This window comes from Nematolebias whitei, chromosome 17 (assembly GCF_014905685.2).
Source record: "Nematolebias whitei isolate Nwh7 chromosome 17, NemWhi1, whole genome shotgun sequence".
NCBI lineage: Eukaryota > Metazoa > Chordata > Actinopteri > Cyprinodontiformes > Rivulidae > Nematolebias > Nematolebias whitei.
In genome coordinates, this window is record NC_056514.1 from 22721316 (window position 1) to 22744938 (window position 23623).

Consider the following 23623-nt stretch of genomic DNA (forward strand, 5'->3'; position numbering starts at 1 on the left):
TCACTAACTGTGGTCTGTTTGTTAAAAAGTCTAGTACCCAGTTGCAAATGGAGGGGCTTAGTCCTAGTGTGGATAGTTTGTCCATCAGGGTTTGGGGGATCATGGTGTTGAAGGCGGATGTGAAGTCCACAAAGAGCAGACGGACGTAAGAGTTTTTCTGCTCCAGGTGGTTGAGCGCAGTGTGGACCACAGAGGAGATTGCATCCTCTGTTGATCGGTTCTCACGGTATGCATACTGATGAGGGTCTTCGTTGATGTTGATGTTTTTAAATTCAAAAAAGTTTAAGACAAAAACAAAAAAAGTGTAGAGTATCAAAAAATAAAGTCCAGTTGTTTTTGTCTTGAATTTTTGAATTTGTCATTATAGATTCAAAAAACGTTCAATACAAAAATCTTCACCAGCATATTGTCATTATAGCCACTTTTACCTGTTACATGATAAAACAGCATGCCATTCAACTACTACTACTCTGCTACCATCAAGTGGCTTAAAGTGGTACTGTACAATTTTTTTTCCCAGTCAGAATGAATGAAAACAGTCATTTTTCAGCCAAAAATTGGTTTATAAATATGGAACTTATAAATACGTCGTTTTGGCCTATAAGTCATAGAGCATGCCAATTATGCAAAAAAACCTGCAACTTATACAGTGAAATATATGGTATTCTTCTGCTTTTTTTAAATTATTTCATGTTTTTTTCTGTATAATTAGAACATGCCTTGAATTTCCCCCAGGGATTAATAAAGTATATTTCCATCTATCTTGAGCACACAAAACTGAACTGACTAAAATTTAAGCCCTATATTTATCAAATTAACTTTTTTATGGTCCTTACAAAATTATATGATAAATATGGCTCCTAACAGCAATCCTTCCTTTTCTCATATGAACCTAAAATTTGAACAGTATACACAAATCTAACTCGGATAGGTGACTTGACTGTATTTTGCTTTTATAAACCCGTTCCAGCCCTAGTATTTTGTATTCTGTATGGACATAAATCGGTCTGCCTCTGCCTGCTTTTTAGTTTGTAATTCAACTCTTGTCTCGCAGGTCGTCCAGAGATCGCGAACGCTCGTCTCGAGACCGGGACCGAGACAGGAGGGACGGCATGAACGGCAGGTCAGAGTCCCGCCGAGCAGACGACAGGGACACGAGGGACTTCTGAAGCTCAAACTATCTACTATGACACACAGTCTCCTGTCTTTGACCTGTCCATTTTTAATAACGTAAAGTTAAATAATTGTAGTTGTTGCCTTTAGCCCTCTTCTATTCGCCCTCTTTGTTACTCCAGACCACCTCCATAGCTGAGCTGTAATATAAACCATCCTTCGTCTTGTTATAAATGAGTCACAAACGAACTGATGGGACTTAAAATGGAACTGCTCCAGTCTTTTAAATTGAATTGATAAAAAAAGAAACTGTAAATATGTTTTTGGTTTATTGCCATTATAGTTTAGAAGAATTGGCCCAATCAAGTAGTTATGTTTTGTCCTTTCATGCATTGTCATGGAACATGCATTTTTATTTCTTTTATTTTAGTGTTTGTCCACATAAATGTTGAGTAGGCCTCAGAAGCCCATTGAAAAGTGTAAAATTCAAACCACGAAAAGATTTTCAGAGCTAATATCTGAGATGCATTTTCATATTTTACAAATTCAAGATTTATTTTAAGCTTTGAAAAGTGAAAGTTGTGAGTTGAACTTTTCTGGTTTGATTTGATTGTACTGGTGGCAAGTTTCTTGTTCTAAAAGTTGGTTTGGGTCTTGATTTTTTTTATTTTTCCATTTATCATAATGACATTAAATGGTATGTTCCGGGTTAGTGTTGGCATGTGAAGCAGTGGCACATTGGAAACTGTCCAACAGTAATAAAAAAAAAAGAGAATTTGGCCCAACATAATTGTATTATTGTAGCAGTTACAATTAAATGGAAACCAACTAATGAAACCACTGCTTCCCCCACTGTGTTGAGTACTCTTTATGTTCTGCTGGATCCTTTTCTTTAATGTTGTATTAAAAAAATGACCTAATGGTGTCTGACTTTTTCAAAAATGAAACATTTTACATGAAGTTCTGGATGAGAATAATAAAGGAGCACTTCGGTGTTTAAATATTTATTTAGCGCAGCACCTGCTTGCAAACTTAACTTGCATGTTTCTCAACCCTAGATGTGATTCCATCAGAATAAACACTATGACATGTTCATAAACAAAATATGCATCATCTCACACATTCCTCTGATAAATACAAATAACAGTTCGTTCCTCAGTGACGGCTTGAAGCGGCAAATGAATCCATCTGACTCTGGTGTTGCAGATCACAATGTGCTGCTCTCCAGCTTCAGATCCACCTTCATTTTCTGTTTCTCCATGACCGCCTCCAACTCTGTGGCTCGCCTAGCGTCCTGGAGTGAGAAGAAGCAGGTTGAAATTAATTTGAAAGTTTCTTTGTTTTGGCATAAACATCTCCATGTCCCTCAGATTAAAGTATTTAAAAAGATGTCCAACAAACTACAGCAGTAATAATTATCTAATTAAATAAATGCACATTGCTGGTCGTGGTTCACGTTAGTACTAGACTATCATCTTATGCTGAGAAGAGTTTGAGTTACAGCTGTTTTAGTCAAACCGTCAACGAGTCGCCGAGGCAACAGATTCAGGAGAGAAACCGAACATCCCTCTCCCCAGAAACGCTGCTTAACTCCTCTTGGGGGGGACCCTGAGGCTTTCCTGGACCAGAGAAGATACACAATCCCTCCAGGGACTTTTGGGTCTTCCCCAGGACCTCCTACCAGTGCCCAGAAAACCTCTAAATGGAGGCGTCCTAATCAGATACCCGAACCACCTCAACTGCCTCCATTGGATGCGGAGGAGGAGCAGCTGTACTCCAAGCTCCCTCCGGATGATGGAGCTCCTCACACTATCTAAGGCTGAGCTCAGCCACCCGCGAAGGCAGATCATTTCGGACGCTTGAATTCAGAATCGTTCTTTCAGTCGTGATCCAAACTTCATGACCACAGGTGAAGACTGGAACGTAGACAGTAAATCGGAGCTTTGTCTTTCAACTCAGCTCTTCGTGCACTACGACCAACACGAAGCAACACCATCACACTGAGGACGACGCCCCAATCCATCTCCTGCTCAGTACCATCACTCAGGAATAAGGTGCAGATAAGACATGCTCGTAGTCTAAGTAGCTGATTGGATTCAATGGGTTTCATGGACAAATATAACTATCATCAGCATAACAATGAAAAATTATCCCATGCTGTTTAATAAATAACATTACCTAATGGAAGCATATAGGTAAATAGCACTGATCCAAGCACTGAACCATGAGGAACTCCATAACTAACTGGTGTATGATGAAGATTCGTTATTTACATTTACAAATTGGAATCTATCAGATAAATATGATTTAAAACAATTTAGAGCCGTTCCTGTAATTCAAATTTCATATTCAAGTCTCTGTAGTAGAATATTGTGATCAACTGTATCAAATGCAGCACTGAGGTCGAACAGTACCAGCGTAGACACCTGTCCATTGTCAGAGACCACGAGAACATCAACTTTCACCAGTGCAGCTTCAGAGCTATGGTGAGCTCTAAACAACAATAATAATAAACTCCTCCATGAGGCAAAGACACCCTCCCATAATCAGAGGTGGCATTCCACCCATTTCAATCCAAAATAGTGTTTGTATCTGTTAATTAGATCGTGAGAGCTCGCAAAATGTGTTGGCCTTTGGAGGATGCAGTGAGGAGGACTCTCAGCTACCATCACAACAAACGTTACCTCAATGTGCATAAATGTGATTGAGTTAAAGTCATTTGTCTTCGCTGAAGTTGATCGAACATTGCCCACATAGAACTGTCTGTTACTCATCAGTCTGGTGCTAAGAAGCGATTCAAACCCATAAGTGCATGTGAACAGAATATACTGGTTCTAATGGTTGACATAAAAATATTTGCATTTCTTGTGAATGAAGAGGTTTTGAAAATGTTAAAGTGATTACAGACTTTTCTTGTGGTTTCAACTATTTTAATGATAGGAACCCCAAAAGGCTCGTTCCAGCTTGTGTACCTCTAGCAGTGCTTTCTGCACCGTGAGCTGACTGTACACTCTGGCACCTTCCTCTGGAATCACAGCTCGCAGCTCGTCCTTGTTGAGCGAGAAGAGCTGAGCTCCTGTCAGCACCCCCAAACATAACACCGACCTGGGGGGCGCAAAACAGCAATGAGTCCAAAGTTTCTGGTGATTAAACTGTATTCTCTGGCTGTGACATCACTCACGGTTCACTGAATCCCTTCCCTCTGAGCCACTCGGCCACCTCCTCTGGAGGAGAGTGGTAGTCCAGAGGCACGGTGGTCTCTGAAGAACGATGGATGACGAGGGGTTTGCCCAGACTGGCCTTTCCATTGGTCAGCCTCTGGAGCAGCTCGTCGTTCACCATCACAACTGAAAGAGGGAGACACGAGCACTTGTTACATTTTAAACTTTTGTGGACGTATTATATCGTTACCAATCCTTAAATCAGAAAAAAAGTCCATCCGGTTGGTCTGAGAGGTAGAAGGTAAGATTTCACTTGCACTCAAGTGAAGTTTTCCCTAAAATAACCTTTTTTTTTTTACTCAGATTCTATATTCAGAAAAGGTTGAGATGTGTAAAATGCTAAAGCAAAAATCTAGATTTTATTCATAAATTAATGTTGTTTAGACTGAAAAACGTGTCATGTTTTTTTTATTTATGGCTGCTAAACTTCTCCAGACAGCTGGGACAGGTCCATGTTTCCTCCTGTGAAGCATCCCTTTGCCTTTTTTTAAACAGCCTGTAAACGTCCAGGAACTGAGGAGAGCATCTGCTGGAGGCTTTAGAGTGAACGTTGACCCAGTCTTATTCAAAAAAAAGTTCAAGACCAAAACAACTGGACTTTATTTGTAACGGAAGACATTTTGCTTCTCATCCAAGAACCAGTCTTATCTGATGGTGGATTCTGGCTGTTCAACAGTCCTGGTTCTCTTTGTTGTTTTTTTTATTTTTTTCCCATGATGCATCAAATGCTTCATGTTTGCTGAAATGTGCCAAAAGATGTTGTTTAGATAGGAGCACATTTTGTTCAGAAACCTGTATAAACAGGCACTGATGTACCCCCATACCATCAGAGAGGCAGGATTTTTAAAAAGTGCACTAATAACAGACTGATGGTCCTTCTTCTCTTTAGTACAGTGGATGCTTGACCACAAAACAGTTTTCCGCTTTGCTCTGTCCATTTTAAATGAGCTTTGGTCCTGAGAGTGTTTCTGGATGGCGTTCACATGTGACTTCTTCTTTGCATGATGGAGCTTTAAGCAGTGTTTGTGGACGGCACAGTGAACATGTTAACAGACAAAAGTTTGTGGAAGTGTTCCTGAGTTCGTGCAGTGGAGTCCAGCACAGAATCAGACCTGTTTTAATACAGAGGTCTCTGAGCACCAGAAGGTCAGTGGTGACCTTCAGCCTTACATTTTGAGCTCAGAGATGTCTCCAGGATTTTTAAACCTATTGAAGATATCATTAACTGTAGATGATGGGGTGTTCAAAGTCTTCCCTATTTTCCGTTGAGGAACATTAATCAGAACTTCTTCCACTATTTTCAGACTCAGTTTTTCCACAGACTGGTGAACCCCTGCCCATCTTGACTTCTGTGGGGTTCAGACTCTAAAAAGCTCCAGTCCCCTTACTCACTTGTTGACAGTTATAATATTTTTAAACCCCTCCAGCTGTTCTTATTAACACCACTGACATTTACAGCCTTTTGTTGCCATTGTTTTATATTAGCAGAATTTACTTGAAATGTTTTACTGTGTTCCCACTGTGAATAAAGTACGGGTTTAACAAAGTGGCAAATAACTGCTTTCTGACGTTTTACACAGTGTCCTAACTTTTTCAGAAATTCGGTTAAAACATTTTAAACAGGTTACTATAAACTTTCCAACAAACAATATCCAGACAAACTAAAAGTTTATGTAGAAAACATCCAAAGGGGATTTAGCATTCCAACACATTTTACAGTACTGTATTTTTCGGACTATAAGGCGCATTAATCGAAACAAAACAGTCAGATAAGTCAAACTTTATTCAACTCATTCACATTATCCACATAAAATCAGTTCAAGGTCAGTAAGCACAACCAGGATTAATACATAAGGCGCACCTGATTATAAGGCTTACTGCCAATTTTTGAGAAAATTAAAGGATTTTAAGTGCACCTTATAGTCTGAAAACTACGGTAAATGGTAGCTCTCCTGTGACAAAATCTTACCTCTTTCTGCTTCTTCTGAAACTGGTGCATGTTGAGAGTATGGTGGTAAGCTGTGAGGGCGTTGTGGAGAGTGGGAAGGAGTGAGGGACAGAACAGGGGGGCTTGGTGGGACTCCAGACAGAGTCTTGGGGAGTGGGGGTGCTGCTGGAGCCTGTAAGAATGAGGGACAAGAGTGATATAAGTGGGAATGCAGAGGGGAGAGTTCATCTGTGTGATTTTTTTCTTTCTTCTTTGCTCTTGGCGCAGGCGAAGGCTTTTCCTTTCTGCTCCTTCCCTGCTCTGCTCTTTGTCCTGTGAACCTTTACCCACTCCACATATCTTTATGTCACCAGTATGTTACTTTTTCTTGTGCTGAGGTTTATTTTGCAACCTCACACTGTGTCCTGTCCCCTTTCCTCATGTTTTCCCTTTTCCTTATCTAAACAAAAAGAGCAGCGCTTCACACAAGGCTGCAGCCTCAGGCACCCTCGTCTACCCATGTTTTCTTTGGACGGCTGTACTGAAATGTAATTTCATTGTGCTTCTGTACAATGACAATAAAAGTTGATTCTGATTTGTGTGTTTGCCTTACATTGGGGGGTCTGCTGCTGACGGGGCTCTCTACGTGAGCCGCAGGTTCCAGGATGTTGAAGGGCACAAAGCCAATCTGATTGAAACGATTACGACACTTCCACCAGCGCTTTGATGACTCGATCACCTGATCGATGGAAACATAACGTTAGCTGCAGAAATTATTTAAAACAGCCGAAGGCTCAGAGTCAAAATGTCCCTAGTCTCACCTCCAGAGTCTCTCCCTGCTGCACAGAAAGCTCACTGCTGTTTCTGGCTATGAAGTCATAGCTGCAGCTGTAGATTCTCTCGGCCTCAAGGGGGAGCGATTCTCTAAATGATACAAAAAGCACAAATTATCGCTTTTACACAGTCACTACATGAGACTTGCTGGCTGATTTTATTAAAAAATGACCTACGATTCATTGTTGGTGTAGATATCGGAAGGTCCGAGTGACTGATGGTGGTGTTGCCTCTGGAGATAAAAGCAAAAACGTGATTAGTGCTGAGAACATAAAAGATCATGAACATTTGTTGACAATCGAGGATCCGAAGACTCGACAGTTTGAAAGTCACACTTGCAGTTTACAGTAACAGACGGCCGAACCTCTGCTCATTTTTACGTCACAAAGATTCAGTCTTTCTATAATGATCTTTAAACTCCTCTTTACTTTTAAACCCTTTTGTTGCCCATCCCCACCTTTTGTTGAAACATCTGAAATACCTGCTAAGATCCATTATGAATAAAAAACGGATTTTATTTAAGGATCTGCAAATGATGGAAATTTGATTTTGTTAACAGTTTACTGACCATCCCAGCCTTTTCAGAATTGGGGTTGTTAAATCTGTCACTAAAACCACCAAGACCTCCTAACAAAAAATGAAAAGTGAAATGACCAAACTTCCCCAAAAGTTTATTAAGGTTGCACATAGAGAGCAAAGATCTTCTAGAAGAGCTCAAGTTGATCAGTTTTGTTGCTGTGTTTATTCTCAAGTCGTGTTGGAAACAAAACTTTAAACTAGACCAGTTCATGTACATTACAGAATTAATAATTCACAGTTCTTACATCTAACTTACAAAGCCCTCAACAACCTAGCTCCATCTTATCTTACAGATCTTATTGTTCCGTATTTTCCAAACAGAGCACTTCGCTCTCAGACTGCAGGCTTACTCGTGGTTCCTAGAGTTTCCAAAAGCAGAATGGGAGGAAGATCTTTCAGTTATCAGGCTCCTCTCTTGTGGATCCAACTTCCAGTTTCTGTCCGTGATGCTGACACATTGTGCAGTTTTCAGACTGGTGTAGTGAACTAAGCCTCAGGTCAAAAACCTGACCCTGAGGGCCTTCCTGGGACAGGAACTGTTATTTCATTGATTTGAGTCCAGAAACACAAATTAAGCTCATCCAGAGACTTCCTAAGGGTGTCCTGCACTAATCAATTGAAAGAACACTCTCTTTCATATTATCATTACTATTTTACAAATGTCTTGATAATCAAAAGTGTGTTTAGTTCAAACCATTTTAAATGTTGAAGTGAACCACTCATTTTAAATCAACTGTGAAACAGTATTAATGATTTTTAATCCTCATTCAAAGTAGAAATCAAGTTAAAATGCCTGTTACAAGTAATTATGCATTTTTGATTTTCTGTCTGAAATGAGCAAGTTGTGATGTCGGTCAAAAGTCAAGTTTCGGTCAAAAACATGTTTATCGGAACGAAATGTCATGTTTAACTCTCTCAGATAGATAGAAGGAGACTGGCTCCTAAATGTCTCTGTTTCTTCAAAACATCTTTCTGTCTGTTCTTAAAACATCTACTCTGTCTCCTTGACTTGTAATAACCTCTTATGTCACTAAAACTACACCCCGATTGGTTCGTTCAACCAATCAGGAAGTTCTCAGAGGAACCGGAAGTGACCTCTTTAAAAGGGTCGACACTTCCTAGTTCCAAAAAGAACAAGAGTTCCAGAGCAGAACAACGTTCCAGAGCAGAACAACGTTCCACAAGAACCAGAGTTCCAGGGAGAACCTCGAACGAGAAGTTCCTGAACGAGAGAAGTTCAGAGGAACAGAAGTTCCGAGCAGTTTCTAATGGAGTGACAAGAGTTCGTCGATGCCACGACGTCTCGCTGTGGCTCTACCCGACGAACGCTCTGAACAATGAGGAAGTCTGTTCTGTGATGATCTCACGACTCCTGAGGTCACAGCTGTTCTTATGGAGACGCTGAAAAGAGTTGAAAGAAAACTCTACACCGAAGCCGAAACTATCGTCTGCAAAGGTAAAAGAGTCGATCTCAACTGCTAGTGTACCGTGGGTTAAGCTGCGTCCAAAGAAGCGTGTTGTTTCTGGTTATACAGACACTTTCCCTCACCCATCTCTCTCCATTTAAACTTCATTTCCCCATCTTTAAAACTCTTCTATCTGCCAGTAATTAATCCAGATATTTTCAGAAATGTCTGTTGTATTTCAGTTGCAAGTGAGAAATCGTGGCCGTATGATTTCTCATTGTAAAGCTCATTAATTAAGCTGTTAATTGTAATCAATCTGCCAATTAATGTAAATGTGTGATGTTGTTTTAAATCGTTTTTAATTAAACGACTCACTGTTGTGGTGGGTCAAAGATAAACACGTTTCCGTCCACATTTAATATTCAAAACACGATATTACTCAGTCCAGAAAAATGAAAGAATCCGTTTAAATAAAGGATAATATCAGACGCATATTATCTCTCATTACACTGGGCTTAAGACTTTCCTTTTTGATAAATCCTATCGTTAGGGTTGGCTTGTTATGCTGCCATAGACTTAGACTACTGGAGTACAAATTGACCTCAATTCCTTGAATGAATGGTTAAAATTGAATAGTTTTCATTTGATACTATTTCTATCTTAACATGTGATTCTTGACCTGCCATTGTGTATCTGTTCCTCTCAAACCCAGCTGGTTGAAGCAGATGGCCGCTTGTCCTGAGTCTGGTTCTGCTAAATGTTTCTTCCTCATGAGGGAGTTTTTTCTTTCCACTGTCGCCTTCATGCTTGCTGAAGATGAGAGTTATGTGATGGAGTTAAGTTCAAAGCAGTCTGCTCCTCAGATAAATAATGTTAAATTATTATTTTTATATATGAATGTTTCTGTTCAGTGCTCTGAGACGACTTCTGTTGTGACTTGGCGCTTTATAAATAAAGTGAATTGAGTCGAATTGAATGTACAGTTTCCATGAATGATGTGCTCCTACGCTCCACTCCTTCACTTAAATATTTTTCTGACACAGTAGATGTTCTGGACTAAATGCTACACAGGCATTTCATACCTCTTGTTTTACTTGGAGGGCTTCATACTTGTGCTGTGACTCCACCGGGTCCTCCCAAACCTGTCCGTCTGGACTCGAGGCTTCCGGCTTCCATCCGTCTAAAAACACAGGTGTGTACGGAGCGACGGGCCTCCTGAGCTGAGAGCTGAGAGAGAGAGAGAGAGAGCACACAGTCACTTCCTGCATCCTCACCACAGCTGATTTATTTATTTTTAACCACAAATAACGCAGCTGAAACTGCGATTCATTCCTAATAACCAGTTCAAACACATAGACTTGAAACTGACAATAAAATTACCAGACAGTAAGCAGTTTTTTTTAAATGAACAAATAATTTTTAACATGTCTGAGTTAATGACTGATGCACGTGAATTTGAGACTCTTTCAGTTTTCTTTTCTTTCCAGGGTTCAAAGCATTCTGTTGAGATAAGACTCAAATATTTTGAAGACTGGAATGTGACCTTTTTATAGTACAAGTGTGTAATCAAACACCAAATATTCCTTGAAGGAATGCACGTCACGTGTCACCTTCCACGTCAGAGTTTTAGACTGAAATCGTTGGTGTGCTCAGAAACGACAGAGTTGTAGCTGTTTTGGTCAAACCTTGAAAACCATGTTATCATGTTGTGTTGTTACAAGATGCTCAGCGCAGGTGTTGTGATAGACTCTCGGCTACTACCACACCATTTTTTAACACGAGTCCATAAAATTGATTGAATTATAGCATTCTTTTGTGGTTTCAAAGGTGAGTTTGCTGTTATAACTACCTTTGATTAGATCCAAAGATTAATCATTTGTAGATGTGCATTCAACAAATATTTCCTGAGATTTTAATTGAAATATTTTTTGTGATATTTTACTAACAGACAGAGCTGACTCTACATAGTTATAGGCAGAATGGGAGGAAGATCTTTCAGTTATCGGGCTCCTCGCTTGTGGAACCAACTTCCAGTTCATGAGGCTGACACATTGTCCAGTTTTAAGACTGGGCTTAAGACTTTCCTTTTTGATAAATCCTATAGTTAGGGTTAGCTTGGGTTTCCTCTGCTATCCCTTAGTTATGCTGCTATAGGCTTAGACTGCTGGAGGATAAACCAACCACATGTCCTCACTCTGCTGCTGTCTTTACAGTACGTGCTCCACCCGTTTTTATTTGTAATTATTTCTTTCGTAACATGTGTTTTTGTCTTTCTTCCAATAGGAGGTACACCTGGACCTGCACCTACACCTACACCTACACCTGGACCTGCACCTACACCTGGACCTACACCTACACCTACACCTGCACCTACACCTGGACCTGCACCTACACCTACACCTGCACCTACACCTACACCTACACCTGGACCTGCACCTACACCTGCACCTGCACCTGCCATTCTGTGTTTGTCTGTTTCTCCTTCCTGTCCTCTCAAACACAGCTGGTCGAAGCAGATGGCCGCTCATCCTGAGCCTGGTTCTGCAGGAGGTTTCTTCCTGTTAAAGGGAGTTTTTTCTTTCCACTGTTTCCTTTGTGTTTGCTCAAGATGGGAGACTATGACGAAGTGAAGATTCAACACAGTCTGCTAGCTTTCTTAGATAGAGAACTTTTACTTATCGTCTTTTTTGTGTATGTGAATGTTTTTATACAGCGTCCTGAGACGACATCAATTGTGGCTTGGCACTATCTAAATAAACTAAAGTGAACAGAAAATTTTGAACAAAGACCAGGCGTAACCTGTTGGCACTCAGCTCTTGCATTGGAGATCAGTCTCAGCTACTGCCACATCAAATCTTGGATCAGTATCTGTAAAATGGCCAGAGTTACAGACATTTTTTAGGTTTTCAAGGACCGTTGGCTGTGGCAGCCATTTTGATTCGGGTTGATCCTGAAAGTTAATCAGTTGTTGATGGAAATACAGCGATGACTTTCTGAACGTTTAGCTGAATGACTCGGGCTAAATTATCGTCTGTTCTTGCCTTTCAAGGCGAGGTCAGTGAACAAGGCCAGGCTGATTCTGGCAGATCCTGATCACCCACTCCATGGTGAGTTCAGGTTACTGCCATCTGGACGCAGGTATCTGCTGTCCAGATGAACAAGGTGAAAAACTCATTCATCCCTGTTGTGATCAGACTTCTCAACGAACAGTGATGATTTCTGTATTGTTATTTTAATGTCTCATTGTCTTGTCTGGTATGGATGTTTCGTGTGAAACAAATTGCCCCTTGGGGATAATAAAGATTCTTGAACTTGAACTTCAGCAGTGGGCAATAATGAACTCTGTTAGGAGCTACAGAAGAAGAAAGTAAAACTGGATTCATTGTTGTATTTACTGCAAACTCTGATTTCATGTGTCTGGGTTTGTTGATGCTGACCGAGACAGCGTCCAGTTGGACCCCAGAGCCGTCCACAGCTCTCGTTCCTCATCAGTCAGGGTGTCTTGCAGCAGAGAAACGGCAGAGGTGGTCATGGCGGGACTGGATACTGAAGCTGCGAGAGCCGGTCCTCCCGTTGTTCTTACCATCTGTTATGTAGAGACACAAAATCAGAGTCTGTCACTTTATGACCCACTCTCATGTTGGAGCACAAATGTTTTTTTCTTCTTTCGGATGCTCCCTTCATCAGGGGTCACCACAGTACACTGAGTCGCACGAAGACTTGGCTATTGTTTTTACGCTGGATGCTCTTCATGACGGAACCACAGACCACCGAGCTCCCACAGCCCTCTGTGTGGAGCAGAGAGCTGCCATAGGGCGCCCCGGGGAGCAGATGGCGAGGTTAAGGGCCTTGCTCAAGGGACCAGAGTGGGGGCAAACAAGGGTGGAGACAGGTATGGGCGCTTCACCAATCCCACACACATTTTAATGTTGTCGGTACCGGGAGTTGAACCGGCGATCTTCCTTCTCTAACCTCTGCGCCACCACTCCTGCTCCATGTTGGAGCACAATCAAAAGGCAAATTAAAAAATAGATGCATTCGTAGATAAAAGTAAGCAAATGAAAACACAAAGACTTGACGTGCATGCCCCGATCCGTGCACGACCTGATCTGCGCACCTGTGTTTCCACTCAGGTGAGTCAGTAAGAACAAATCAAACATGATCCACCCTTTCATGCTCTCAGCAGGCTCTAATTCTTCTCAGTCAAACATTACAATTATTATACGTGGCACTTGTTTAAAAACTCTGCTTGTCAGAATGAAATTCCTCGGCTGAAATCAAGACTAAGACCACAGTCTCGGTTGATTTTTAGGGCACAAAGTATCTATTTCTTCTAAAATCCACTCTTATTCGTTGCAGCAGTCAGGCGGCAGCCTTTTTTATCTACAGGAATGCACCTGAAATCTCAAACAAACGTTTGAGAAATCCATGGCTGAATAACCCATTCCTTCTGATAAATGTGGAGCACACCACACAAACCAGATGCAGTTAGACCTTTTTTATCAAGCTGTCACTCTGGGAGCTGCCCTGTGTAAACACTCAATCTGCATGTAGTTTCCAACAACACTGCTGAACTTCACACATTTTCCAATATTTAGACATGACACATGTTTACAGTCTAATGTTTCAATCTGTGGGTCTAGAGGGAAACAACATGCCTGGTGGAAATCAGAAGGGTTGATGATCTTCTCTATGGGAAAAGGTACATGAAGTGTGGAGCCATATTGGGATGTCCTTAAGATGGATATCTCTGGTGGATAACCAAACCTTTTGCCTCACTTGGTCAGCCGACGCAGTGGAACGGTGGCGATAAGCAAAACGTTTATTCTGGTTGACTGATCGAAGAAGAGCGGCCTTGGCAAAACAATGGCTAGAAGCTAAAACGTAGACCTTTATCTAAAAGCAGCAAAAGCTTGGCTCAGTCCTAAAAGTAGCAAAAGTTTAGCTAAAAGTCTAAATTAGCTCATCGCTAATAAGTTTGCTGGTGAAATGTTAAATAAAAAGCAGCAAAAGGTTAGCTAAAATGATTTAAATATACCTAAAATCTAAAGAGTTGCATCAGGCTGGCTAACCATAGCAGAATTGTAGCTAAAAGCTAAAAGTAGCATAAAAAGATCAAACTTTAGCCAGCATGCAGAAGTCGAGTTCAAAGAGGACGATGTTTCTGAAGAAACTGAAGAGATCTTAATGTAATTCTTTGGAGAAAATGTTTCTAAATAAAGTTAAATACCGGTATTTAGAAAAGTAAAATGGTGACAAATAAAAGTTCTAGCACCCATCTTCTCAGTAAGCTGAACATTTTGTGTATAAATATCTAAATTAGTACCAAGTGTAAGGATGGTGCCCTTTGTGATCACCCTGCATACTCCTAGTGTCTCTCCCTGCTAATCATCTAGATCTGTATCACCTGTGCGTCCTGTCCAGCTACATAATTATGTATCAGCTTGTCTGTGCATTTAAGTCTTGGTCTGTGTCCCAGTCATTGCCGGTCCATCATCTGGTAGTCTTCTGGTCTGTCTCCTCGTCTGTCTCCTGTGTCCCTTGGGTATTGGATTATCAGCCTTGTAAGTTTTTTGTCATGTCAGCCATTTGTTTTCCTTATTAAAGTATTTATGATTTTCTGTCTTGGCCTCCAAGTCTGCCTGCACCATTGGGTTCTCTCCTGTCCTGCCTTGCCTGAGAACTGTGACACAAAGTATGCAGAAGTAGTCTGAAAGTACACAAAGATTAAACTACAAGGAAACAAAAATGTGAACGCTCAGTCGGAGTCGCACAATAAAGAGGTTGTGTGGGATAAATTACAACTGAGTTTGAAGCACCAGAAGTGCTACAACCAGCTGCTGCTGCCACTTTTTCTTTTGCAAAAAACCATAAAGTTCTACAACTAAATTACTGGAACCAAAAATCCACAACAGTGTCAAGATAAATAAAACATTGTTAACACTGTTCTTCTTTATATTCTTCATGCTTCTTTTTCGGTCTTTATAAAACACATTCTGGTCATTTGTGATCTGTTATTCCTAATTTTCCACTTCTTTGTAACATTTTCAGTCCTCATTTGATTCTTTTAGTCTTTTTAAAGCCATTTTCAGTTCTGTTCTCTTGCTCTTTCTGGAATATTGAATACATTTTTGCAGTTTTTACCATCCTGTTTAGATGAACCCTGCAGTTTTTGTCTGGATGGCTTCTACTGTAACAGATCTATGATCGTGGGACTGATAGATACCAGAGGTGCTCTCTGTCAGCCTGTTTTTAACACTGCTGAAACAGACAGCACAACAGAAGCAGCAGCATGAAGTAGTTCAGTGATGCTGACTTACCATATCAAGAGGTTTGAACACATAATGAACAAGCTCCTCTGACGAAGGGGCGGCGATGGTGGATTTCAGACGAGCCTAAAATAAACAACAATAAAAATAATTTAATAAACCAGTGAGGTGACAAAATAAAAACAAGTGATAAAGTGTCTCACACACCAAAAGGCAGAAACAGTATTTGAATTTCTGGAAGATATCAATGAATTCCTCCTCCTGTGGGGGCTGGGCTTTTTCAGCGAGTAAATTATCTGTAGGTCAGCACAAAAATTAACTGGTATGACGAGTTATCACAACATGACACCTCCAAGAGCTCTGTCCATCTCCCTTTACCTTCAGCTGTTTGTTTTTTGCTTTTCCTCTTCTTTTTCTTCTTCTGGTTCAGCACCGTCGCAGCATCTGCAATTTGCTGCAGCTTGCCCATGAAGCTCTCAATGTCGTCGAAGCAGTGATTGAGGATCCCCTGAAGAGAGGCAGAGCAGTTTCATTCAGCTGTTTTTGACTGGAAAGCAGCTAAATGTGACCTGAAAGTGATGAGGGGACGTACCACTTCTCTCTCCGCTCGCAGGAAAGAAAGATCAGAACCGCTGCTCAGTCCGTTTGCTGTTTTAAAAAGAAATTCAGCCATTTTCATTCTGTTCTCTCCTACATTTGGAAATTCTGCCCTCGTTTTTACCCCTGCGAGCCGCCCACACCCCCTCCTTCACAAGCACAAGTGCACAGAGCCCCTCTGTGCTCTTGAGAAAGAATTTCTTGTTTCTTACCTCTGAGCCCGGGGTAAGGTGGAGGGTTGACCGGAGGGGGGTTTGGAGCATGTGGGAAGGGTGGGTTGGGTATCTCGAACGATTCGAGCATCTCCTCTTCGCTCTGAGAAGGCCTGCAGGAGAAGCAGAGGCTTTCAGCAGCTGAAGGTCAAAGGTGAAAACGGCCCTCTTGTTTATGGTGGCTGGTTGCTCAGCGGTTGCTACCAGAAACGCCCTTCAGCAGGGACTCAAGAAGTCTAACACACACGTTTAAAAAAAAAAAAAACTACGGAAAATTCACCAATCTGATGTTTTAACAGACACATTTGGAGAAAATGTGTCAGTTTGACACTCAGCTCTTAATCTAGCTTAAAGGTTAACTCGAACACATCACTTCACAGAAATAAGACCAACTCTGAACTTTTCTTCATGTTTGCGAACTAAAACAGAAATAAAAGGTAGTCCAAGGTGCAGACACTTCTTTCCAAGGATTCCCTGAAGAAACCCCACCACCTGTCTGTCTTACCAGATCAAGCTGCCCTTCACGTGTCCTTTAATGTTTCCAGAGCAGGAATTCCTGAGACCGAGTCATCGCGCTTTCTGCTTCTGCACCTTTCTGTCACAATGGACCTTGTTATCTTTGTCACACCTTCTTAAGTTATGTGGAAACTGGTAAAACGAGTCCCTTCCTCCCTCTCTCAGCTGTTTACACTGCCCTGCCTGTGTTTCTGCCTGCCTGGCCTCGAACAGGTGAACTGCTGACGGGATAAGACTACCTTCACTTACAACAATGAGACGGAACAGCATGAAAAGAGAAGGAAATTAAACTGCTTTAAAGGGAAAATCATCTGAACGTGCAACTCCCATTTATTTAGGTAAATATCAGTTATTATGTAGCTACGAATCAAGGAGTACGAACAGAAAATTAAAAGTTTAGTAGAGTACCGGTAGTTGGTTTCTGTTCACAAAAGCCACCTGTGCTTTCTAGGATTAATGCAGAGCCCGTTGCCATGACGTTCAGTTTACCTGAGATTATCGTGCGCCTTCTTGCTCCTGATGGAGGCACTCGAGACAGCCAGTGCGATGTCATCACATATTTTCTCTGCCTGTGAGAAACATCTGTTATTATCTTGTAGCTGAACAAAGTCAAGTCAGATGTATTTAGAAAGCACATTTAAAACAAAAGCTGTTACCAAAGCGCTTAACAATATGATTAAGGCAGTAAAAAAAAAAAAAAAGCAAGATGTAATTAAAAACACAAAAAATAAAAACATAAAAACACAAAAACAATGAAATAGCAAATGAAACCACACTGTGTTAAACGTCAGTGAATACAGGTGTGTTTTTAGGAGATATTTAAAAGCAGGGAGTGAAGTGGTCTGTCTAATGTTGGGGGCAGATTGTTCCAGAGTTTAGAGCTCGTGACTGAAAACGCTCAATCTCCTCTGAGCTTCAGCCTGGTTTTTGGTACAACCAAAAACAGCTGGTCTGATGATCTCAGCGCCCGAGAAGGAACATATGGTTGAAGTAGGTCAAAGAGGTATGCAGGTGCAAGACCATTATAATGCACTTTAAAATCAATAGGAAACATTTAAAATAAATTCTGACAAACAAAGGGAGCCAGTGAAGGGAGGACAAAACTGGTAAAATATGCTCAAACCTACGAGTTGCTGTTAAGAGCTGAGCTGCAGCATTTTGGACAAGCTGGAGACGTGAAAGGGAAACCTGACTGACCCCAAGATAAAGCACATTACAGTAGTCCAGCCGGGCTGTAACGAATGCATGGACTAATTTTTCAAGGTCAAATCGGGTCAACGTGGACTTAAGCTTACCGATCTACCTTAGTTGGAATAAGCTTTTTTCTAGAACAGAGTTAATCTGTTTACTAAACTTAAAGTCAGAGTCTTAAACCATCCCGAGATTCGTAACAGACTGCTTAAGATATGCTGGAGAAAGTCAAGATTTACAGGATCAGCAACAACGGTAGAGCTAGGGCTAAACACAATGACTTCAGTTTTCTGATCATTAAAACTTAAAAAATTGAAGCCATCCATGCCTTGATGTCATCGACATTTTAACAGAGGGCAAATGGAGCAAGAACTGTTAGGTTTTAAGGGCAGATAAATTTGGCAATCATCAGCATAACAATGAAATGAAAGACCATGTTTCCTCAAGGAAAAGATAGAGTGAAAACAAAAGGGGCCCAAGAATCAAGCCCTGTGGGACCCCAGAGGAAAGAGGCACTGACACAGATACACTATTTCCGACTTTAACACAGAAACTCCTGTCACTTAGGTAAGAACAAACAAAAGGCTTCAACAAAAAGTGGCTCACTGTGTCCATTGGGACTCACCTTCACGGTTTCACAGTTGAAGAAGTGAATGTCGGGTTTCTTTTGATCGGCGCCTTGGCAGACCAACAGCAGGAGGGATGGGAAGTGTTTCTCCGTGTTGATGGCCTCGCAGCGGAAGATGTCCTCAAAGGTATATTTCTCCAGCTCATCCTGCATGACAACTAAAGGTCATTATCAGTGCAAACATTAGTGGTCTTTTTATATATGATGCCCAAATATGACCGTGTTCTGACTGATGGGGATTTTAACATGCATGTGTGCTGTCCAGATAAACTGATGGCCACAGACATTTTAAATATTATTGACTATTTTAATTTTGTACAGTTAGTGTCTGGCCCCATACAAGAGCGTGGGCACACACTAGATCTGATTTTATCTCAGGGTTTACCTGTTTTCAACCGGGATATCTGTGACACAGTGTTGTCATATGCCTGTTATTTAAGGTTCCTTTTGTTAAAAGTTCAGTCAAACAGTGGCCTGCTGCTTGGAGCTGCCGCATCATGAAGCCCTCCACTGCTGCTACATTAGCCACAGTTTTGAATCAGAGACTTTATTCAACAAAATGCAGGATTTCAGCTTATGGACATAGTTGCTCCTCTAAAGACCAGACAGCCTAAACCTGAATCTGAGCCCTGGCTCAATGATACGAGCCAGGCTGTTCGGTGTGAGGGCCGTAGAACTGAGTGTGAGAAAAGACAGATTGGAGGTTTAATTTCAAAGATTAAAGGACTGCTGGCATCATTATGAAAAGACTGTGAAGGAAGCCAGAAGAAAACATCTGTCTACTATTATTCAATCAAATTCTCACAAACTACATATTTATTTACTACTGTAATAAAACAATTGACTTTGTCCTTGGCGGCACAGTGGCACAATTGGTAGAGCCGCTCAGTGAGAATGTTGCCGGTTCAAATCCCGGCCAGAGACCTTTCTGGGTGGGTTTGCATGTTCTCCTTGGGTATGCGTGGGTGTTCTCCGGGTACTCCGGTTTCCTCCCACTGACCAAAAACATGTACGTTTGGCTGATTGGTAACTCTAAATTGTTCCTAGGTGTGAGTGAGAGAGTGAATGGTTTTTTGTCTTGTGTAACTCTGTGATGGACTGCAGACCTGTCCAGGGTGCCCCCCGCCTCTCGCAGTGATAGCTTGGTATGCAGTGACACCCGTGACCCGAAAAGAAAAAGGCGGGCAAAGATAATGGATGGATGGATTGTCCTTGATCGTCCACAGACTAACTGTATGGAGGCCTCCTCTGCTCTTTGTGAACGTTTCTAGACTTTTTATAGATAAAATCAGAACTATAAGGGACTTAATTTCATCTCCTGCCTGTGATTCCTCAGTTTGTGTCCCTGCTTGTGCAGTCTTTGACAGGTTTGAACCTGGGACTCTCTTCTCTACAGGAGATCATCTCTCATCTGAAACCTTCATGTTCTCTAAACAATGCTGTCGACTTTTTAAAGAGGTTTCTCCACATTTGCTCTTGAGCTGATCGTCAGTCTGTCATGTGGTCCCTGATCATTTTAAACATGCAGTGGTGCAACCTCTGGTTAAAAAACTTGGACTGGATCCCACTAATGTAGCATTCAGCAGCTCCTTTACTGTGGACCGAGCTGGTCCTCCATCTCAGACAGGTCTCAGTATCTGATTTTAAAACTTTTCTTAAAACCCACTTGCTTTCTTTGTCTTTTAACACTTTGTAACGTGTTGTTTTTATTTATTTTGACCAGATTTTTTTTTTTTTTTTGTATTTTACTTTTATTGTTTGATCAGATTTTTACACATTTTATCACTTTTATCTCCTGGTTTTATTTAATGTATGTTTTGGTTGTATTTTGTATTGTGTGAGCTGTGATTTAATGTTGATTCTGTGCAGCACTTTGGTCTGCTGTGGTGTGTAAAGAGCTTTACAAATAAAATTGGCTTGAATTTCTCAGCTGAGCACAAAGTAAAAAAAAAAAATGAAGTTAAATGAACTGTTTCCTTCTAGGGTCTAAGATAAAATTTGCAGCTCAATAATAATGGGAGTCAGTAAGAATTTGGGTGTGTGCACTTTGTGCTTCGGGGCAATTTGAGAGAAAAACACACATCCTGTAGTAACAACAGACATTTCAGAGAAAGAAGAACATTATGCCTATGTTCTGATGTATACAGTGTGAGCTTTCATCCGACGCACACTCATTGTAAAACACAAAACTGGCTAAAAACTTCCCAACAATTAAAGCGAGATTTTACACTAGTTCTGTAAAATATCACAAAAGCGCCCTGTTTGCTGACAGCTATATTTCGCTGCCCATTTAAAGTTTAAAATCTGCTTCTATTATAAAGAATGTTTGAGCTGTAAATCTCCAAATAGGGATGGAGTTTTTTCACAGCTTTGCCCACATTTAATTGCTCTTTATGTGGAAAATTTGTACAATTTTAAAATGTTGTCAACAATTTCCCACAAATCACAACCAAAAGTCAAAACAGATGTTATGACACACTATAATAAACTCAACAAACGGTAGTAACAAAACTAAATGTTATTGTTAATATCAAAAAGGTGACAATGAAATGAACTTCCCTGAGGTTCTCCACGATGGAACCCCGACGGTTAACAAAGCTAAACTGTTAGGAAGTTTCACTGATCTCAGCAAACTGTTCTCATTCTACAAGAATGACTGTCAGAAAAAAACTATTCATCCTGACTTGTCATCAACACACAATGGACCGGCCTCGTCTGCAACGTTTAAAAAAAAAAAAATCTGTCTCTGATCATTGTTCATTCATCTTCCTGAACTGCTTGATGTGATAACTCAAAAAAATCTAATTAAAACACTCGTGTTAATTGATTTATTGTCTTTAATTTAAACCAGAACATTTAAAATACTCTACATTATTCAATCATCTACCTTCGTTAATTTCCTATAAATCAGTTCTTGTACTGACTGTAGTCCTTGTTGTCTTTTTCATTTGATCTAAAATCACACAGTAGACATTGAAACTTCACCTCTGGCTCAAGGTGTCACACTCAGATAAAAATCATTTTGAATGGGTTCGATCAGTTCTATCATCTTAAACTATAGACTTCAAAAAACCAGCACGGTGCATTTAAGGTAGTGGGAGACAAAATATGTCATAGATCATGAGAAAAATTAACCCACATACATAATCTGAAAAGAAACTCCCCGCTTTCACCAAACTTAAAGACAACAAAAATGTAATAAAAAGCTTTGAATTCCTGCTCATTTTGGTCAAATATTAAAAATAATAAGCGCACTCTCATGCTCAGTGACACCCGGCTACTAAAACAATGACATTATGTGCAACGTCATGTGACATCATGTCAGGCTCAATGTGTTGGGAATAACTCTCAGCAACTACCACGTCAAATTTTAGCTCAACGTATTTAAAACAGACTGAGTCAAAGACATTTTTATGTTGACTATGGTCTACCAGCTGTGGCAGCCATCTTAACTACAGCTGACTCCCAAGTATCTAATAAACTGTAGATGTACATCAAATAATTACCGTATTTTTCGGCCTATAATTCGCACCGGATTATAAGGCGCAATATCAATGATATTGTATTAGTGGTCATTTTTCATACATAAGGCGCATTAAGTGAAACAAAACAGTCAGATAAGTTAAACTTTATTCAACTCATTCACAATAACAAATAAAATTGGTTCGAGGTCAGTAAGTACAACTAGAATTAATACATAAGGTGCACCTGATTATAAGGCTCACTGTCGATTTTTGAGAAAATTAAAGGATTTTAAGTGCGCCTTATAGTCGGTACTTTCCGAGTTTAGGATGTTTTGCTAACAATCACATAAACTCATGCACAAACAAAAGCACCTAGCTCTAAAATGAGGGGCTGTTTAATCCACGCCAACCTTCAGCTGAAGAATGAACGTGCTCTCACCTGACTCTGTATGTCTCGGAGGAGAATGGAGTCCTTCCCAACTTCAAGGAACATCTTTTGACTCCACAGCTTGTTATTCTTAGCCAGGAAGGAGAGGCGCGTCTGGGCCTCCTCCACACTGTGGACATCACCGTTCTGGAGTGAAAACGTCAGCAGGTGCTGCGTGTGATAAAGAAATAAGACGTTATCAGAAAGTGAAGTCATTTATCCTCACAAAAGCCACACTTAGACGGGACTTACAGTAACGAGATGTCTTGTCGTGCCCATCATCTTTCTGTTGTGAGGAGAAGAACCAATTCAGCTGAACATGAATCCAAACATTTTATTTATTTTTTAAATAATGATGATTATGTGAATTTATCACTGCAATAGTTTCAACCTTTGCCCTAACAGGTTATATTTAAAGTAGCCCATCCCCTACTTGGGTCTGTCAGCCTATCCTGGGTGCACCGCAGCAACAAAGTTCCCACTATGGGAGTGAGGAAGCTGTTCAACCAGTCTGGCTGCACCTCGCAGCTCGTCGGTGTGCATCAGTACAGGATTCACTGGTATCACAGAGAGCGGACAGCAAGTATCGCTCACCCTTCCTTCATATACACACAGTCTGTCACATTACAAAGAGCTTAAAGCACGTTTCTACACAGGACTTCTGAGAAGTAATGCAGGAAAAACATTGGTTTTGCTTAGATCTATGGAACTCGTCATTTTTCTAAGCACGGTTAGATTTTATCATTGAAAAGAAGGATAATAAATAATTTAGTCAAGTCAAGTCAATAAAGTATGATTCAGTTAAATATAGTGTTTTTCTTTTAGGTTAAATCCATATATGCTCACAATGCATTGACAATGGAGAACATGTCAGTAGAGACTGAGAGGTAACTGAATGATAACTGATTTTAAACAATCGCTTGAGAATAAAAATGTTCAGAAAAAAAACTAACAAAAAAACCCCAAACAAAAAACAAACAATTGAACTTCTATTCTGAAACTGAACACTTTAATTATCAAGTTTTAGCTTCATAATAGTCCATTAGTTTTAATTTTTTTTATTGATCGTGACCTGGATGATTGACTTGACCAGCATCCAGAGTAAAAAGTTAGAACTATGCAGGTTTCATATTTAGTTTTGAGTCCACTCACCTCGTTAGGTAGGTTTCCACTGTTTTCCTCAGATGTGACACTGAAAGGTTTGCTGCGTCTCAGTGTGACGGCAGGTGCAGCTTCCTC

The 23623-nt window shown here is 40.6% G+C and overlaps 2 protein-coding genes across 2 annotated transcripts in view; one reads left to right on the forward strand and one right to left on the reverse strand.

The window, feature by feature from the left end:
- Positions 1-1992, forward strand: part of luc7l (LUC7-like (S. cerevisiae)) — a 12890-nt gene extending 10898 nt beyond the window's left edge. The window contains exon 10 of the mRNA XM_037691370.1: positions 1055-1992. Coding sequence (XP_037547298.1) covers positions 1055-1169 — 115 coding nt within the window. The 3' untranslated portion in view covers positions 1170-1992. The remainder of the gene's footprint in view (positions 1-1054) is intronic.
- A 118-nt stretch (positions 1993-2110) lies between these two features.
- LOC119423939 (epidermal growth factor receptor kinase substrate 8-like protein 1) lies at positions 2111-23623 on the reverse strand. The gene is made up of 19 exons (XM_037691369.1): positions 23537-23623; positions 22637-22670; positions 22397-22555; positions 18491-18640; positions 17164-17243; positions 16159-16271; positions 15942-15997; positions 15728-15857; positions 15557-15645; positions 15401-15475; positions 12518-12666; positions 10163-10307; positions 7272-7327; positions 7083-7185; positions 6875-7000; positions 6304-6454; positions 4295-4460; positions 4086-4218; positions 2111-2407 (listed from the first exon to the last, which is right to left on the reverse strand). The coding sequence occupies exons 2-19, from the start codon at positions 22664-22666 to the stop codon at positions 2321-2323; spliced, it is 1998 nt and encodes a 665-aa protein (XP_037547297.1). The 5' UTR covers positions 22667-22670; positions 23537-23623; the 3' UTR covers positions 2111-2320.

Excerpts from the sequence above, each read along its gene's own strand:
- LOC119423939 (XM_037691369.1), bottom strand. The coding sequence starts at position 22,666 with ATGATGGGCACGACAAGACATCTCGTTACT. Across the intron at positions 10,308-12,517 it reads TCCAACTGGACGCTGTCTCG|CTCTCAGCTCAGGAGGCCCG; the intron begins GTCAGCATCAAC and ends TCTCTCTCTCAG. Across the intron at positions 2,408-4,085 it reads TGCAGAAAGCACTGCTAGAG|GACGCTAGGCGAGCCACAGA; the intron begins GTACACAAGCTG and ends TTCTCACTCCAG.